The sequence below is a fragment of the Ostrinia furnacalis genome, unplaced genomic scaffold (genome assembly GCF_004193835.3).
Source record: "Ostrinia furnacalis isolate ACB-3 unplaced genomic scaffold, ASM419383v2 OfSCF0932, whole genome shotgun sequence".
Classification (NCBI taxonomy): domain Eukaryota; kingdom Metazoa; phylum Arthropoda; class Insecta; order Lepidoptera; family Crambidae; genus Ostrinia; species Ostrinia furnacalis.
Window position 1 is genome coordinate 405,012 of NW_021131171.1, and position 20,418 is coordinate 425,429.

Consider the following 20,418-nt stretch of genomic DNA (forward strand, 5'->3'; position numbering starts at 1 on the left):
AAAGGACGCCCACTCAGTATATCCAGCCAGCTAAATGCATGGCTGGACACTGATTTTCAGTGGACGCCTTGGGCGTATGGGCATGCTGTGTTATAAAACTAATCAATAGAACGAAAAAAATAAAAAAAAAAAATAAAAAATAAAATAAAACAATAACAATAATGAGCTCCAAAGCGTACAACATAATAAACAATAAAGATTCAATGTCAGTNCTATTCATCACGTCCGTCTTTGAGAAACGTTATTTCCACGTGTTGCCACGTACCTAGTGAGAACAAGACGCATAATGACCCGCCACTCTCCATGCACCAAGAACCTGTGAGACTGAGCCTTCTACACGGCTGTCGCGAGTTACGTATTCCGCCATGGCGGCGACAGCACAAACGAGGGCACAGCATGAGTTTTGGAAAACTCCACGGACTGGCCGGCGCATCAATCCATCCTCAGCTGCCCACAGTTCCGGAAGGTAAACAAAATAAAATACGTCCCTGTCTCTTTGCCTTGTTAACCACTGTCACTTGAACCTTAAGCGTGTTTGTAACTTTCAGTGCACTAAACGGTGGGGCAAGCAACGAATAGCCGTGAATTTGATCGAGCCACCCCCGTGTGCTTACAGGCAGCATATGGGAAAGAAGGAATCCGCAGACACGGAAAAAGAAAAAGAGCACGAATCCAGAGGCGGGCCAGTACATCTATGCCCCCCTCAGGCGCCGCGCAGATCCGAGAGGTAAGTGATGATATGTCTGCCCCTCATCGGCCTTTTGTAATGATAATAAATGACTCTTTACTTTAACCTTAAATGTATTTTTAACTTTCAGTGCGCGCAGCGGCGGGGGCAAGTCATTCCAGCAGCGAGAAGCGGCGAATTTGAACGACCCGCGAAAGGCAGACGTCCGATGTCTAGGAGTTAGAAAGATGTTAGTACAAGAACGCTTCTTATGACCGCAACGCTCCTGAGACCTCATGAGCCTTGCGGTCATAAGAAGCGACATGAGCTGTCTGATAGATACCCAGGCCGTGAGGCTGTGATAATTCCGAAGAGCATGGTTGCCAGGTGCAGCCTACGGCGCGCTGCCATCTTTAACTGATTGGCTGCATTCAGGAATGGGGTCACGTGTGACCTAGGTGGGATATGGAAACAGAAGCGCGCGCATGCATTCTGCACCCTTTGCAAGAGCCTGGATGATCTACCCAGTAGACAAGGGCCATAAACTGTGTCACAATAATTGAGTTTTGATAGGATAAGTGATTCACATAATGTCTGCCTGAGTTCTATGCTTAAGTATGGTCTTACTCTGTACAACAGTTTCAGTCTGTAGAAACAGTTTTTGACACATTCAATGATATGGCTCTCGAATCTTAATTTGCTATCGAACACTAAACCCAGGTTTCTGACCTCTGTGACTCTCTCTATTATTTCGCCATTCAGTTCCACTCCCAGTGTGACATTATCCAATTTAGAAATATTTTTAGGAGTACCTATCAGCATCAGTTTAGACTTTTTGGGATTCAGAACAAGACAATTATCCGTACACCAGTCAGACACACCCTTCAGCTGCATGTTAAGCATGTTAATAGCATATGCGTGGTCGTCTGGCCGAAACGAAAGGAACAGTTGCAGGTCATCTGCATACAACTGATATTGGCAATGTGCAATATGTTCCGTGATGTCGGCACTGTACAAAATGTACAAAATAGGGCCTAATATAGATCCCTGGGGTACCCCTCTTGTGACTGACCTCGGACTTGACTGCAACACTGACCCGTCCCTCAGCTTCAGTTCGACATATTGTTTCCTATTGGTCAAGTAGCTGTGGAACCACCTCACAGCTCCGGCCTCGAGGCCGTAATAGCTGAGTTTTGACAATAGCAATGGTATGTTTATAGAATCGAAAGCGCGAGAGAAATCAAGCAATATGAGGGCGGACACCATGCCCCGGTCCTGAGAAGCAAGCAGTCCATCCACCACATCCGCCAGAGCAGTTGCCGTGCTGTGACCCTTACGAAAACCAGATTGCAGAGCAGGGAGCATATTGTGTTTTTCAAGGTAATCAGTCAATTGGTTGCACACTATCCTCTCCAAGACCTTGGACAAACATGGAAGGAGACTGACAGGTCGTAACTCCTGCATTGATGCTGGCTGGCCGGTCTTAGGCAGGGGCTTTACCACTGCTGTCTTCCAATCGTCAGGGAACACACCTTCAAGTAATGAGCGGTTTATTATTGCCGTGATGGCCTCCAGTGATTGCGGCAGTGTCAGCCGCAATACGTCCAAAGACATGCCGTCGCAACCCATTGCGTTTGAACGCAGGCCTTTGATGGTATTCATTACCACTTCCCTGCTCACCGTACTTAATGTAAATGATGCCGACATATTAAGCCTATTATATTCAAAGAAAGTGAGCTGCGAAATACTTGACTCATCCTGCCCAGGGACGTTCAAAAAATGAACATTCAATTTGTCAGGGTCATTAAATGCGGGAGGCAGCTCATTTGAGTCCCTTTTGTTTGGCAATATGGTGCTCTTAAGATTTTTCCACAACTTCTTTGAGTCCCTGTAATTGTTGTTTATGTGTCTGTCAAAGTAACTTTTTTTTTCTTGTTCAATTGCTGCAATGACTATATGCCTCATCTCCTTGTAAGCTTGCCTAATAGTTGCTGTCCCGTGCTTCTTAAATTTTCTATGGTAGTTATCCCTAATGCGCATCATAGACTTAACGGTGTCAGTTATCCAAGGGTGAGGAGGGTGCCTAAATTTCTTACCATGTGATTCACATCATTGAGACTTCCAATATTATTCCAATTAATTAGCCCCAGATCTTTATCCAGTTGCTCCAACACAATACTTTTTAGTGGCCTGTACGTCACCCACCTAGGACACGGCTTTTCCACCTCCACCTTGACCTCCGCTAGTAGCATCGCATGCCCCCCACGATCAGGTGAATGGCTCACCGTCACCTGTCCCGCCCGCATGTCAGTGCACATCACATCGATCAGTGTGGCACTGTGATCAGTGAAATGTGTCGGCTCACCAATTAGTTGAGAGACACTCAGGCTTTGTGTGAAATCAGTGAAAGCCTTACATTTAGCACTATCACTATCAAGCAGATCAATATTAAAATCACCAGCCAGGAACACTCCGTCCACCCCGGAGAAAGAGGTAATTGATTCTGTTATAGCCTCAAGGAATACGGACACGTCCTGCCACGGAGGTCGGTAGGCGGTGCCCACCACTATCCTCTGACCGGGCAGCCGTACATTCAGCCACATCTGCTCCACAGTTGCCGTTCCAATGGGATGCTGGCTAATCTTGAAATTCAGACCCCTACGTATATAAAAACCGACCCCGCCACCCCGGCCCCCCCTGACATGGCCAGGTCTCGGAGCGTGTCTGAATTGGTACCCCACCAGTTTGGGAGCTCTGTCATCCTCTCCCGGTCCCAGCCACGTTTCGTTTATTGCCAATATATCCGGTGTCAATTCCTCCACCCCAACAATAAATTCTTCCTGTTTTGTGCACAGAGAGCCTGCGTTGTAAAGGCCAATTAATAATTTTTTTAACCCCAGGCCTGTGCGTTTGATAAGTTACTCACGTACCATAGTGCCGTGGTCACAGATGTCATTACCCTGGACTCAGTATAAATTAATTTATATAGCATTAAGAATTTGTTTCTAATGTCATTATAGTTAATAATTTTATGGAAATGTATATGAATGATATAGTTTGACTGGTGTACACACCTGATAGTACAATGACCATCCGATACAGTGCAATAACATAGCCGCAGAAAGATTAAAAAAATGTATTGACTCTTTTAACAGTTCAGAAGTAAAACACCCAAACGTACTTACAAACACCGTTTATTTCTGTACTCAATATTCGTGGAGCAGCAGAGATGTTGACGCCTCGGCGATCGCAGCGCAAATAGGCCCGATCAAGATGGCGGACGCGGGACGTGACATCAAACTCGTAATGCCTACCTAATAAATCGATTCATAATCGATGAATCGATTTATTTATAAATAGTAAAAATGAACGTAATAAAAATAAATGATAATTTATTTATGATTGTTAACAGTCGGCCATCCTGAACAGACGGCTGTCCCAGACGTCAACCTCTCTGTATTANACTCTGTCTGTATTCAGAGCAACATTTGTACTGTAACATGAAATCAAAATTGTCTACATTGCATACAAGAAGTTGTGGAATGATGAGAATATCTGACAATACAACCAACACAACAATAATTGATCTATTGTGTGTATGATTTATCCTATGACTTACAATTACTAACACCTTACAACAATAATAACTACAATAAGGCGGCCCAGGTAATAAAGTTTTAAAGTATGACAAATTTATTTTTAAGTTGTAGAATGTGTGACTAAGGCCTCAGCCTCGAACTTAGCGGGCAGCGGGGCGGCGGCGGCGGCGGCGCGGAAGCGGCAGGATCTTATGCGTAAAATCAAATGGACCGGTTCTCGAGCTGCCACCGCCTCAGCCGACCAGAGCTGCCACCGCCTGCCCACACAAGGAGCCACCGCCTCAGCCGACCAGGGCTGCCACCACCTCAGCCGACCAGGGCTGCCACCGCCTCAGCCGACCAGAGCTGCCACTGCCTGCCCACACATGGAGCCACCGCCTCAGCCGACCAGAGCTGTCACCGCCTCAGTCGACCAGAGCTGCCACCGTCTGCCCACACAAGGAGCCACAGCATCGGCCGACCGGAGTTGCCACCGCTTGCCCACACAAGGAGCTACGGCCTGAGTCATTCAGAGCTACTACCGCTTGCCCACACAAGGAGCTTCGGCCTGAGCCCACCAGAGCTGCTACCGCTTGCCCACACAAGGAGCTTCGGCCTGAGCCCACCAGAGCTGCTACCGCTTGCCCACACAAGGAGCTTCGGCCTGAGCCCACCATAGCTGCTACCGCTTGCCCACACAAGGAGCTTCGGCCTGAGCCCACCATAGCTGCTACCGCTTGCCCACACAAGGAGCTTCGGCCTGAGCCCACCATAGCTGCTACCGCTTGCCCACACAAGGAGCTTCGGCCTGAGCCCACCATAGCTGCTACCGCTTGCCCACACAAGGAGCTTCGGCCTGAGCCCACCATAGCTGCTACCGCTTGCCCACACAAGGAGCTTCGGCCTGAGCCCACCATAGCTGCTACCGCTTGCCCACACAAGGAGCTTCGGCCTGAGCCCACCAGAGCTGCTACCGCTTGCCCACACAGGGGGCTTCGGCCTCAATCCAACAGAGCTGCTACCGCTTGCCCACGCAAGGAGCTACGGCCTCATCTCGAAACCGCCTCGTCACACGTGCAGTTCAGCAGCCCATCTCGCTTCAGTTCATTAAGGAATGGGATAGGATAGGGAAGGAATAGGAGTAATGAGGACATGTTCCCCTAATTTAGCAACTCTTCTATAAATTATATGACATCATTATATCCAACTTACGTTATAANGACAACGCTCTTATTACTACCTACCTAAAATAAAATTAACCTACTTTTAGAGATGAACTACCTTTAGCGATGCGATGTTGCATCACATCACATAAGGAATACGGAACTGCTTTTAAAAAATTGTTTTAAACTTTTATATTAACCTTCACCAACGCACAACAAGGAAAGCATAATATTATTCATAAATATCAAGATATATATTATTTCCCTGTGCTGATCTTACGTTCGTAATATAGAGCCGAACCTGTCGATATAATACCTGCTACATCACTCGGAACAAGATCGCAAATGATTTATTGGATTCCTGTGGCACCACAATGGTATCGACAGGCGCCGACGCTATCATTGAATATTTCATGATCTTGTCTGACCCAACTTTCACCGAGGTGATAATAGACAGTAAACAATTGCTGCTTCTTGTGTGGGTTTTAGCTAGACAGATTGACAGTAGCTTATGTTGGTAGTTGGATTTGTAACCGTTGCAAAACATTGTTGTTGTTTTTTTCCCGGTTAATAAAAGTATTCTTTAATCCACGCCTTTAACAGTTTTATTAACAAATCCTATTTAATTGCCTCTCCAATTTTCGCAATAGGCACGTTAATGAGTTGTCAAAACCCGACTCTACTATTACTCGTAGATTGTGTAGCAAGGAAAAGGGGTATATTCCGAACTCAATTGCTTCAATTTATTATTACAATTTTATTTGAACTTACAAAACTACATAGAATGACATAATCCTTTAAAGAAGTGCCTTTTAATTATGAGCTACCCAATATACCTAAATGCTTAATGTAACTTTTTATCTAGTAATAGTACTTGTCCCATCTCTATTAAGCATAGATTGATAATATAAACAATAGAGTCAATCCTAAAATAGATTTGTTAATCTGTTACGTCCATTAATCTCTGCTGACAGTCGTATTGCGGCCAAAGCTGGCTCCGGAAGTTATCAGCCACCCGACTGATAAATATAATTTCAATGTGATTTGTGAGGAACAATTTGAGATTTGTTTATTCTTAAAAGATAATTGACGTGAATCTTAAAGTAGATTTATTTCTACACCTTATCTAATGTAGCACTAGATGGTTTGTTCAAACATACCTCACAGGCTTAAGTTTGCAATTTTTATTTCTATTAGCTTGTAATAAGTTCTCTTCTAGGTTTTCCCGCGTCGGAAAGTATTTTTAACGCGAAGTAGAGCTACATTGTTTGTATTTTGTCGTTTTATGTAAAACAAAAAAATTTCCTCTTCTTTATAAAGTAATTTCTACTTCCTGTATCAACATGAAGTGGAAATATCTTTTCATTGCTAGCTGTCATTCAAAAATATAATTATTGGTCACGTCGGAGATTCGACTCTGAGAAAACTTGACCACAGAAATGTAGAGAAATAACTAAACGAAAACAGAGAGTACTAAAAAAAGATAAGATTAAAAAAGAAGATGTTTCTTTATTGATAGAAGCGATGAAAGGTTTTTACGAGCCCATAATTCACGGCAAACACATAAAACCTGTGAAGTATATAATTTAAAGTTGACACGTAATGTCTGAACGTGTCCGTAGTAACTAAAGTTTTTAATTAAATTAACTAGACCTTTGCTATATCATTTTTATCTTACAATAAATTAAATTCCCAGCCTTTTGGGTTTTATAATAAAAGCAATTTACTGTCCTTTTATTTAAGTACTCTGTATGAATAATTCAAACTTATTTTTTATTTAAACTCACGTTTCTTAGGTACATAATTTTATTTACAGTTATACATTGTACTCTATTATTATGTATTTCGTTCGTTCGTTCGTTTCAGCCAAATGACGTCCACTGCTGGACAAAGGCCTCCCCCTGTATTTATTAGGACATAATTATGTAAAGCTCTTTGCTTGTATTTTGTGTTTGTTCTAAATAAAATATGAATGTTAAAATTTACACACTTTGATATTATAACAACTTCTCTGAATTCTGGCATACTCGTACCTATCATAAATACATTTTGTTAATTTACGTAGGTACGCTATAAATGCACCATTCATTTGAATTAATAAAATTCCATTACATTCTCCACCTATTTGGAATATAAGCATTTGAATAGTGTAATACCTTCATGCTAATCAGGGCCAAATTATCAATGCATTTTGATGGGTCCGCTACTGGGCACCGGCCTGATTCGAATACCATAAACTTCGTATGATGGTATCTGTATAAAACAATTAAGAACAGTAGGCCGTCTTTGAATATGCACTTATGCGGGCAACTTCAGAGTATCCCTGGGGTCTACAGACTGCTCTAGTAATGTCTGTAATTTCATTAAATTAAAATTAAAACTATAGGGACACATCAAGTGTCAAAAGAAAAAGAAATTATACAGGGTGTCCCAAAAAGTATTGTCAAGCCGAAGCCCAGAGGTAGAGCATCACTAGGGCTATCCTACATATCTATAATAAGAGAAATACCTCTTAAAACTCTACTCCTTATCTCTCATCTCATCAGGCATACAACGGGCAATCTAACGTGACCGCCGCGCCACCACTGCCCCCAGGAACGAGTGAACAGTTGCTGATTTCCGTTTGAATTCAGCTGAGGACAAATAAGTATAAGTATGATGAACATGAAAAATGCATACAAAACAATGGCAAACCCACGAGGTCGTCACAGTAAAAAAAAACATTGGGAAGCCCTAAGTCAGATGATGTCAATCAAAAATCAAAATTAAAAAATCAAAATCAAAAATATTTATTCAGTTTAGACCACAAGTGGCACTTATAAGGGCTACCTTTTCTTTTTTTATATAAATACTAGCGGCCGCCCGCGACTTCGTACGCGTGGACCTCGTTTTACTCCATTAGGGGTAGAGTTTCGTAAAATCCGCTCTTAGCATCTATAGCGCATACATTTTAAATTTCAACACTCTTACTTTAAACACATAGGACTTTCATAATATAAACTTCCAACCCTCCTTTTATCTCCTTAGCCCCCGTAGTTGATTTCTAATGATACATTTTCAGTATATGTACCACCTCCACCACCATCATTTCTGCCATAGGACGTCCACTGCTGAACATAGGCCTCCCCCAATGCTTTCCATGTTGATCGATTGGAAGCGGCCTGCGTCCAGCGCTTCCCTGCTACCTTTACGATGTCGTCGGTCCACCTTGTAGGTGGAAGTCCCACGCTACGTTTTCCGGTACGCGGCCTCCATTCCAGAACCATTCTGCCCCATCGGCCATCAGTTCTGCGTACTATGTGCCCAGCCCATTGCCACTTCAGCTTGCTAATCCGTCGGGCTGTCAGCGACTTTGGTTCGTTTACGGATCTCCTCATTTCTGATTCGATCTCGCAAAGAAACACCAAGCATAGCCCTCTCCATAGCACGCTGTGCAACTGAGCTTCTGTATAAGGCCTATAGTGAGAGGCCACGTTTCCGAGCCATAAGTTATCACTGGTAACACACATTGGTTATACACTCTAGTCTTCAGGCATTGAGGTATTTTGGACGAAAAGATGTTGCGTAGTTTCCCGAACGCTGCCCAGCCGAGTTGGATTCGACGATTGACCTCCTTCTCGAAATTGGACCTACCTAGCTGGATCGTTTGTCCGAGGTAGACATACCTACTTGTCGACAATCTCGAGAATTGAGCTCCCAACTGAAACTGGGTAGGGCGCAACATGGACATTCGGCATAAGCTTCGTTTTGTCCATGTTCATCCTCAGGCCTACCTGTTGGGAAAATCGATTAAGGTCTTCGAGCATTGTGCCAAGATCTTCCAACGATTCTGCCATGACCACAATATCGTCGGCAAACCGATGTGTACACAGTACCACAGTGTACCGAACAGTATATGTACACCTCCACAATATCTAGAGATCATAGTGAGCATACACTTTAACTTTCAAGTCTCTTACTTTAAAAACCGAGGACTGCAATACAAACTTCTAACCCCCTTTTTAACTCCCATAAGGGTTGAATTTTGCAAAATTTCGTCTTAGTGACTACCTACGTTCTAAAAGGAGGTGTATTCCACTTTGATCACCTGGCTTTGATCAGCCAGGTGATCAAAGTGGACTTACAGCGACAATTTAGTGTCCTTTGAATTTATTCTGTGCCTTTGATCACCCACGGATACGATGTCCTGGGTGAGCCAAGTGGACTCTAGTTAAATTATTATTTTAGTGTCCTTTGATCATCTACAAACAAATCACACCTCCTCTGAATAGTCACATGTCCAATTGTTGTACTACATATTTTGTTTTGTAACATTTTTGATATTTTCTAAAAACCGCAATAAACAAATTGGACATGTATGTGACAATTCAGAGGTATGATTTATTTATAGGTGATCAAAGAACACTAAAAAAATAATTTAACTGGGGTCCACTTTGATCATCTTGGTGATCAAAGCCAGGTGGAATAGACCATTAACCCCTGAGAACTCTTTTGAGACTTGTAGTTTCTGAGACTTCGTGATGAGTGAGTGAGTCACTTAGTCATTCAATGACCTTTCTTTCTACTAAAATTATACGTACCTATAGTTATTATCATTAAAATCAAATAAGTAAGTACCTACCAACCTAAGTAATTAAAATAAAGACCCTACCAAAAAATTAACAAATTACATACAGAAAATAAATCGAAGTAGGTAATTCTTATCCTATTTAACTACAATCGCCGACGCGCCCATCCCATTTGTCCGCCGCTGAACCGTACCCTAATATTCATCTCGGTAGATGGCGGCACATAGTAAGAATTTGCAAGGAAGTTTGTTAAAAGTCACTAATTAACACTTTGATTTGCTCGTTTAAACACAGCGAATGATTCAAATAGGTACATACAGTGAATGGTTCAGTTACATAAAATATCTTTATTTATTAAATTTTCAATATTATTTACGAACAGCGCTATTCATAGTACATACATGTAATATTTAGTTACTAATTTACTAATGATGTCGATAGATGGCGTTTGACAGCTTTGCCTTCATGAATATTTACGTACCTCAAAAATGTTTGTCAGGCGCAAGAAGATTTTAACCAATGACGATAGATGGCGCTTTTCCACGTCTTATGAAAATCCCAAATATTTTACGGGACCCTATTATTTTCCAAAATAAAATTTAGCCTATGTTACTCGTGAGTTATGTAGCTTTCGAATGGTGAAAGAATTTTTAAAATCGGTCCAGTAGTTTTTGAGCCTATCCATTACAACTAAACAAACAAACAAACAAACAAACAAACAAACAAACAAAGTTTTCCTCTTTATAATATTATATTATATTATATTATATTATATAGTGTAGATAAAAAAGAAAAGGTAACCCTTATGGGGCACTTTACATGTGATGCCCATGTCACAGCAACTCTAGCAGTTCTTCGGACTGTTCCCCCATTGTGACAGGTCTTCGTCAGATATTATCAGATGGACAGGGACGAGTCGACGCAATCGGCAGCTAGCCAAGGAATGTACGTCTACAGTCTTTAATGTTTATCGACAGAGTGACGTTTAACGAAAAGCAATTTGAGGCATTCGACAGTGCTGAAGTGATGGCACATAAAACTGACTTACTCATAGATCCGATTGATTGGTATTTTTGATAGCTTTGAATTTTTGGTAAACCCACACCTACTACTCTACTAACATTGGGTGGTAAAGTAATATAGTAGGTACAGTCAGCATCAAATAGTTCGTGACACCCAAAGTAGCCAAAAAGTTTGTAACGCGTCTTTGTTACAATGGGAATAAGGTTGTGTTGTCAACTTTTTGGCCACTTTAGTTGTCACGAACTTTTTGACACTGGCTGTACAAGTCGCTTGCAATACCATGAACTAAAAATTACACGCAGAATGTCACCTTTCAATTTCACCTAAGGCCAAAAGAGTCCTTGTTTAATAATAAACTTAGGAGTCCAATCATTTAAGTATTTACTGCATTCTTCTTTCCTATAAATTACACACAAAGCAGGCAGTAAGTCGAAGTAAAACATAAAATCAAGACAACATGAGACAGATGAAGTTTAGTGTCGGCCGTTTGGTGTAGTGGTTCAGAACGGACTACCATGCCGAGAGGTCCCGGGTTCGATTCCCGGCCGGGCAGAAATTGAAATGATGAATTTTAATTTCTGTGACGAGTCTGGGTGTTACTATGTATAATATGTATGTATTTAAAAAAAAAGTATATAAGTAGTATATCCGTTAAGCTAGCACCCATAACACAAGCATTAAGTTGCTTACTTTGGGGCTAGCTGGCGCTGTGTGAAATTGTCCAAAGATTTATTATTTTATTTATTATTATTATTAGTGTCTTACTTCATCTTCTTCTGAAATCATTGTAGGAAACCTATGTTCAGTAGTGAACGTCCTGAATCTGAAATGATGATAAGACAAGTAAGTAGCTTAAAAATAAGTAAATCTTAAACAGAAATAAGTACGTAATGCAACGGTGAGTATGAAACCACGTACAATAATTACTTTTTTTTTTCCAAAAGTAAAATGACTTATCACAATAATCAATTTGCCGGTTTATAGCTGTCCATTTGTTTAATGGTTCGGTATAGACGAAGTAGCAGCTAAATGTTATCAGCGGTTGTCAATCTGTGAATGTCTAACGTAACCACTTGAAGAGGATGGCTGCCACAGAGATGCATCTTGCTACCTTCAAAGACACACGACGTCCAGGGATTCCCAATTTAACGGCTTCGTTATAAATTAAATTCTAGTTTTTCTCGTCAAAATGTGGCTTGGCAGTTTCGTTTTCGTTACTGCAAGAAAAATCATATTTTTTAAAAATGATGAACATTGAATGAAGGTGAAAACTTTGCGTGTAACGATAGCAAAACGGTCGTTCCACATAATTTTGTTTAAGCTGTAGAGCTTGTAGAAGCTGTAGAAGCTTTTCTCTACTCGAGATCTGATAGTTTTTTAACAATGCAAGCGATTATGTTCTCATCTTAGCAATTCCTACATATTTTACATGTTTTTTTGGTGGGAATTGATACAATTAAAAGTAAGCCCAATTGATCTTTACAACCGTGGTTGCTCTTGTCTTAAAGACGTTTCAAGTCGCAAGTTTGTGGCATAATTACATTGCGACTGTAAAATTACTGTAGCTTTTAATATACGCCATACCGTTTGTAACACGGAATTGGAACTAAGAGATCAAACGGTACGATTGCTCCCGAGACTAATGTATCGGACAGAATAAATGTTTTGACGCGGCATTGCTTTGTTGCTTTTTGTACATAGATGTCACAGATTATTCAACGATAAAAAGTAATAAACGAGTAGAACTGAGATGAATTCCACCTTCAGGAAATTAAATGCGTCGTCTTTAGAAAGTATCTACCTACACTTATATTTGTTAAAAGTCTTTTTGCTGATGTCTCCTTGATAAAAGATTAGTTTTACTCGTATCTCGACGTTTTTCAAAGAAGAAAACTTGTTTCTACTGTGGAGGATATAGGAGTAAAAAAGGATTACTTTAAACACGGTATTTATAAAATGTACTAAACTTAACTATGTATTAGGGTTAAGCAAATATTTACCAAAATGTCATGTCCATCGACAAAGTTAGAGGTATACAATACTGCCATACTAGGTACTGGATCAATAAGATATTATATAAATTTCTTATTGCTCTACAGCAACAAACAACAAGCTCTTTCCCACCTAAAACTCTTTAGCGTTTTAATTCACCGCAACACCACCGCATAACAGCACAACTCAATTACTTACAGGCAAGATAAGGGCTAAGAAAACACAAGGGTGGCCCGAGTTAGATGTTATTGACTCGGGCGCGCGGACCAATCGTGCGCGGCGCACGCGCAGGTGTGTGGAAGCGCAGGAGTCGAGCAAAAAATGTTAAGCGGACCGCTTATAAATAGCTCCAACGATGCATGTTACCCTTTCAAGAGCCTCGTCCAACAAGCAAAATAAACAATTACAATTTTCGTTTTTGTACAGGTGAAATAACATGTTTTTTGGCCAAATGACTCAATTTTCTTGTTAAGCTTATTTTTGGGAGACTGTGTTGCAATAAATTATTTGTTTTCTTTATCAAACCGTCAAAAGTAGGAGCTAGAATATAGTGCATTATGGAAATGATTAGCTGTATCCCTCTGTATTTTTTTATCCAGCTACTGCTAGCAATCTTCTGATATCTGCTTCTCGAGGTCGTAGGTCCGTTGAGCAAACAACAAACAACATCTTAAATTAAAAACTAGACAGCACCACCGTTTACAGGTATTACCGAACTACTGCCTCCTAACCTAGGAAAATATTTGGACTATGTCCAATATTATAGCTAATTTATCCTAAAGGTTCTGTACCTATTATTTACTCGAGCAGGACTTATGGAAGCTTCGAATGACTGCAATGCTTACACAGGAAAGATACTTATTGAGAGCAATATTTCCTAAACCAGATGGCAAATAAAAAGACGGCGGCTTTCTCACGAGCTCTCTGCGGATGTGCCGATTCGCTCCAACACTGCAATTAAGAATAATTATCAGCAATTGAGTTTTTGCGTTAGAAGAACATTCGATCACAAATGAACAATAATTACGACCACTGATAATCACGCACCGCGAAGCTAATGGGTGTCATTTGGGAATAGTACAAATAAAAGACCCATAGATTTCTATGGTCGTACGCTTTATAATCTTAAAGATAGATCATGGCTCAAAATAGACAACGAAATGGATAATAATTTGGACACGTATTTCAATATTGAAGATGAAACAAGAGCCGATAATATGACGTCACTAGACAATGTTGATACAATATTAGATCCTCCAGCTACATCAACACCTTTCACTCATCTTCAAAACATAATTTTAAAGGTGGTGTTGATAGTTTCCCACACTTCCGTGATGAGCCGGGCTTCTGACCGTATGCGATTTAATAAGTCGCCATAATGACCGTTTTTATTGAATTCGTGACCGGTGATAATCACCGTGACTGATTTGGAGGTGATGATGTCCCATGACCACACACGGTTTGACGGAGATGATGTTAATAAATTCAATTCCGTCAGAATCGATCTACAGACATAGGAGATAAGAAAGGGAAAATTCCAGAGTTTCTAAACGTAAATAAGCACACAATACCTAAATCCTCAACACAAATTGAATGTGTAAAATAAACTCCCACAAAACGGATTAGAACCCTCCATCGCAAACTCCCAACACAATTTCCTAGCAGGGTATTCCCACAGGTTGTGCAAATAAGAAGCAAAGGCGCTTGCATAAAAAATCAAGTGTCTTCAAGACTCCGGCCTCTTTAGTGGCGGCGCGAGGGACAGTATAACTCAAAACGGTAGCGCAGCACGCTGACACCGTGTTTCCCCTAGCCCTAATCCAACTACTTACTCCATTGTCCTGTAAAAACCTCATCTCCCATCATCCTGAAACCCGCCTTATCATTAAGACGCCATGATCCAAATTCACTCAACCAAGTCAAGCTCCAAATTATCTCTCTATTTAAGCGGAACTTAAATTGTAATTTCACGTTGCTCAGCGATTTGAAATCTTGCTGACCAGGGATACAGTTTGTTTTTGTTTGAACGGTATAACGACAGGTGATCTTATTTTTTGGGTAAAAATGTGCCGACACCCTGCTGCATTTAAATATAATGATACAATGAAAAGGTTAAATTTGTCGCTGTGCTTACGGGATTTCGGCTTTCCCCATTTTCGTTTTATTTTGGATAAAAGGCAGTGACGTGACGCGCTGTTGGGTACGTGATGAAAATAAACGTTCCGACGTCGCTATAAACAAAGGTAGGCGCCGGACCATTGCAAACAAAGCAATTCTCTAGATTAAAAAATAGATGGACGATGCTGTTGTTCACGTATAAGATTTATTAGATGTGCTCCAACAACTTTGTAATCTGGACAAATGAAAGATTCTTCTAGCAACTATTCTATTCAATAACAACTCTATGATACTTGCTTTTTAATACCTAAACCTAATATCAATGCAGTGCCTAACACTTATAATGTTCTGAGCAAGCTTCAAACATCAATGACGCCGTGCGTCGAATATTTATGACATTATTATGATATCAGTCTCATCAGAGATATTCATTTCAGTATTAGCACGTACACCTACGGCCTCTGTGTCAATGCACCTCGACCTGGGTGTCCTTCTAACTCGTGTCTAGACTTCACGCCCTTCAGACAACTTCTAGCTTGCACTCTCGAATTTGATAATCGGGCAGTTACAACCCAGTCGAGTTAACTCGCTGGAATGCGACTATCCCTCGCATTCACCTGTACATCTCCCCGTGTTCACCCCGATCTTACCAGAGCGTCGATGTGACGTCACGGCAGCCTGGTGCGCAGTTAACTCGACCGGGTTATAGCTTGCAATCCGTCGCATTTGACAATCGGGCAGTTACAGCTAAAAACCGTAGCTTTCTCCGTAAACGAAACAATCAGGAAGAGAAAAAGCAGTTCCAGCATTTCGCAAACACGGTATGCAAAGCGTGGGAACCCTCCACTGTTATTGGAGTTCCCTTACAAGTGATTCACGGTAGTTTTGCGGTGTACAATGACAGGAACCATCTAGTTCGTTCCGACGATTTGTCACGCCATGTATGCTTTGTAAGGGGCAGAACACATTGTGAATATTGTGGTGTGCAAATTCATTGCATCATTGTATTAAACTGTTTTGAAATAATGGTGATAATTGCGTGTCTGTGTTACCAAACACTGTCAAAACATTAGTAATAAAGTACCTCCTGAATTAATAACCGTAAGTAAGAAAACGTAAAACAAGTAAATTACCGCCGCGTAACTTTATTTGACCACGTCAAACGACAAAAGAATTGTATTGCATGAATCCCATAAATAGAAATTAACTTAAAATTAATTGAGTTTTTGAGACTCCAACCGCGAAAAAGCGTATACTTTAATAGAGAAACATCAATTTAAGGTAGACGAAGATGCAATTTTAAGCCAGGTTATTCAATAAAATGCTGGTCACACCTTGCGGCTAGTGTGTAGTGGTCTTTACGTCGTTCGCCTAACCCCAGACGTTTTTGTCTCATCATTGTCCCGCACAATGGAGGTGAACCGTAAACAGGGGGAATAAGTTGCCCGTGAAATCGGAGAATTTGAGACATTAGAAGATTAGGACGTACGGAGATGGCGAAAGCGGAACGTTTTAGCCCTAATGGATCCAATTCAATTTGTGTTTTACCACTTTAATTGTAAGTAAAATTCTACTTGTAGTCCTAAATTGGTAATTACGTTTGTTTCAGAAGTCCTGGATTCGATTCCTAGTTAACAGCTAACAGCAAGAGCTAGTTAGAGACAGCTCCAACAGCCTCCTGGCGGCGATAGGGAGTCTCTATTGTTGTTCTATCCTGCGGCACTGGAACAGCGACCATGTCGGCTCGAGACCTGCTCGAGTAAATATTACAGGTTACATTATTTTCCATTCCATTCTCTCTGTTTTAATTACTAACACTAGCTTATAAGTACTTCTATAACTACTAATCCACTATGGAAAGTTTCTGAAATAAAAATTTATTTAGGTTTTTATTTAACAAGTGCCATTAGAACGAATGTAACGAAAGTCCATTAGAATGCAGGTTCAAAAATAATGTGCGCCAATAGGCATGTCTCCGGCCTCATGAAGTTACAAAACTGCTTGTGATAGCGGCTCATGTGACCTTTTCTAATGGGAATTCATCAAATCAATAGATAAGCATTTAATTATTTTTTTCATTCCATCGGTCATCAAAGTCCTACTCATAATGTCCTACACATTGAGACTCAGCACTAAAACAAATTGTAATGATACCCATCGCCACCCTTTTCAAAAGAGTGTTATCATTACCATGTTTATCCATTTCCAACTATTAAGCAATAATTATATTAATAACTTAACTGTATTCAGATCACTCAATCGATACATATCGATATCATGACGCGAATCGGAAACAATAGCCTTTCACCATTATTAAGGCCGTAATAGATGGAATGTCTTTCAAGCTGTATCAGATGCCCCGGATCTACCGATTTGATACATTAGGCACGTGTGTCGAAAAGTTTTTGAATTGACCAGCATAATTTGAGCCGTAATCCGACTTTTAATTGGTATTATCAAAACAGGGCATGAGCTTATTTTATACTGTGAATAAATTCGGATGTTAGGGATGACCGAATAAGTATCGATTTTTCGGCGATACATTTTGACTTCAAGTAAACTGAAAAGCGTACTGCAATCCGAACCTTGCTTGAGAAGGTAGTGAGATAAATTTTGTTCAATAGAGTGTGTTTTTAAAGATTTATAAGTATCAAAGGGTAACTCAAGGAACGTATCTCCACACGTACTGTAATACTAACTTTAAGCAGCCCATAATACTAATGCAAATAAAAATGCAAGTAAGCAAAGCAACCCACAGAAAAACTTTATTGAATAGGTACTAACTTTTCCTAAATAAGTAGAACTTAGTAGTAGACGTAACGTAGTAGAACTTTTCCAAGACGTAACGAGTTTGTGGTGGTGTCATCTGCAATCGCAACTTGACATTGACTTGTCATAAGCTATATCGAGTTTACTGATAAAGAATATCGACATCGATACTACCGCATCAATCGATACGATGAATCTCTATTTTAATGTCTACATTGACTATGATGCAATGCGTGCGCACCAATGTGATACAGGGCTTAGTTGTCTAAACAAACGTTTTGATTTCGTGTGGGTGTGTCGGGACACCCGCTCTGTCCCGACGGGAGCAAACAAAACTTTGGGCATAAACAAAGGCCGGTATTAACGGGTAAACACATTTGGACACTTGGGTTCCTTAAGCTGATGGGTCAGTAGAAATTGTAAAGTTGACTGACACGGCTTTTATTCAATACAATGTACATGATTATCTCTAGCTAGATTATTGGTAAGAGAGAATAAGATGTTATTCCCCGAAAGGGATTTTCTAGGTTGTAAGCCAATGTATCATCATAATTTCAGCCATAAGACGTCCACTGCACCATAGATCACCCCGAATAATTTCCAGACTAGCCGGTTGATACCAATCCATACTTACTTTGACTAGTACCTATTACGTTATCTGTGCTTTGGTAAAGTTCAAAATGGCCATAAATATTGGATCGAATGAACGAGGAAAAACTTACAACGCTGATCCTAAGCCATTCTGGGAAAAAAAGCAGGAAAACGCTGATAATGAAAACGAAGTCCATCCAACTAATTAAACAACCAACCAATGTGTGAAATGGAAGGTTAAAATGTAGACTGATAACCGTAGAAATTACCGCAAAAGATTTGTTGACATTGCCTCAATAATTGGGGTGCCACTTAAGGAACACACCTGTGCCCGCACGGTGACGCCCGTCATATTTTTTGCAGAACCCATTTTTGTTGAGCCCATTTCGGAACAGTTGTTTAGTCAATGGCGCAGAAAATTCATATTACTTCAAGGTATGAGGATAAAAGAAGAGAAGAGAATTTAGTAGGTACCTACTTAATGGTCTACTACAGTACTACCAATAATTAGAAGTCAGTTTTATTTTTAAGCCAACCAGACACCATTTTGACAAATCGTTTTGTTGGATAAAATAGCCAAAAATATGGATTTCTTCGCTTCGTACCTATGTACCCACTACCCACCCAAAGAGTAAAGCAATGTCACTTTACTATTAAAGTGACATTGCGACATTAAAGTGACAGTGTCAATTTTGAAAAGATAAGTAGGTACCTAAGTATTTCTTTATAGCTCTATGAAACTCTTAACCACTCGTACGCTCCGTAAACTCAAGGTCGATCTCATTGATAAACTCAATAGCTGTTCGCGTCTGTTTTCCATTACTGGAACTCAGAGTAAGACTAAAAGGGGTGCTGTAGAAAAAGATAGCCTGATGACCGTGGGAAGTTCCATACTGGCGCCACGTCAAGCGTAAGATGGACCTTGTTGGTACAATCCTTTGCATTTAGATACGAGCATTGAGCACTTCAAATTAGAGTAACGTCTTAAAGCTTACCACTTTTGTGTAATACTAACCTAATTAATTATTATAACTAAACCCATAAGGTAATTTCGGCCAGAGAAATAAAATGATAATATAGGATTGAATATACCTACTGGTATGTTGTATGACAGCCACCTGCCCTACAGGTTTGCGAAATGTAAAATTATTATGGTAGAGTATCCTGCTTTCTCCATTAAATTAGCTAGCACATAACACTAGACTACGCAAAATCTATTGTATAATGACCCCTGTAACGTAAGCTTTAATACCATACAAAGTAACTCATATAATTAATCGATTAATGATCACTTTCACTTACTACATATAATTAACCGCCCTGTCATTAGTCAGCCAATTATTACATAAAAACAATAACACAATGCAGTCTTGTTCCATCATTTATTCAGTGCATTTATTTCTGATGCTAATTCTAGGACACTATTGATTCTACTCGTTTTTCAAGGCATTGGACGTTGAAGGTCTGCCTAACCGGTAGCGCAGGTTGCGTTCAAGTTTTAACCTGTATTTAATATCTAGATAGCTCATTATTAGGTCTAGTTTTTAATTCCAGTAGACTAAGGCTGGGTTGCACCATGTTACTTTAACTTTGACACACGTCCAAAATCTGTCAAACTCCATACAAAAAACACCGGTTATCGTCATAATTACGGTCAAAGTTAGGTGGTGCAACTCAGCCTTAATAAAGGGAATTTCATTTATGACTGATGCATATTAATTTTTCGAACTTTGCCGTTACTCGCTAAGGTGCAGTAGTTATGCTGTGTTCCATTAACGTAAGGAGATAAAAAGTGATAAGTTTTGCCTATGTGGAAAAATATGCTTGTTAATGTGTTGTATTTTTGGAGATGGATAACATTTGTTGACTCTACCATGAATATTGGAACACAAATAATAATAATAGTATCATTAAAAATAATATTTAGCTCTACACAATTTAATGTGACA

At 40.3% G+C, this 20,418-nt stretch overlaps 1 protein-coding gene across 1 annotated transcript; it reads left to right on the forward strand.

Moving 5' to 3' along the window:
• Window positions 1-212: 212 nt before the first annotated feature.
• LOC114350644 (uncharacterized) lies at window positions 213-2,741 on the forward strand. Its single transcript, XM_028301512.1, has 4 exons — window positions 213-466; window positions 549-727; window positions 819-917; window positions 1,888-2,741. The coding sequence occupies exons 2-4, from the start codon at window positions 624-626 to the stop codon at window positions 2,120-2,122; spliced, it is 438 nt and encodes a 145-aa protein (XP_028157313.1). The 5' UTR covers window positions 213-466; window positions 549-623; the 3' UTR covers window positions 2,123-2,741.
• The last annotated feature ends 17,677 nt before the right edge of the window (window positions 2,742-20,418 follow it).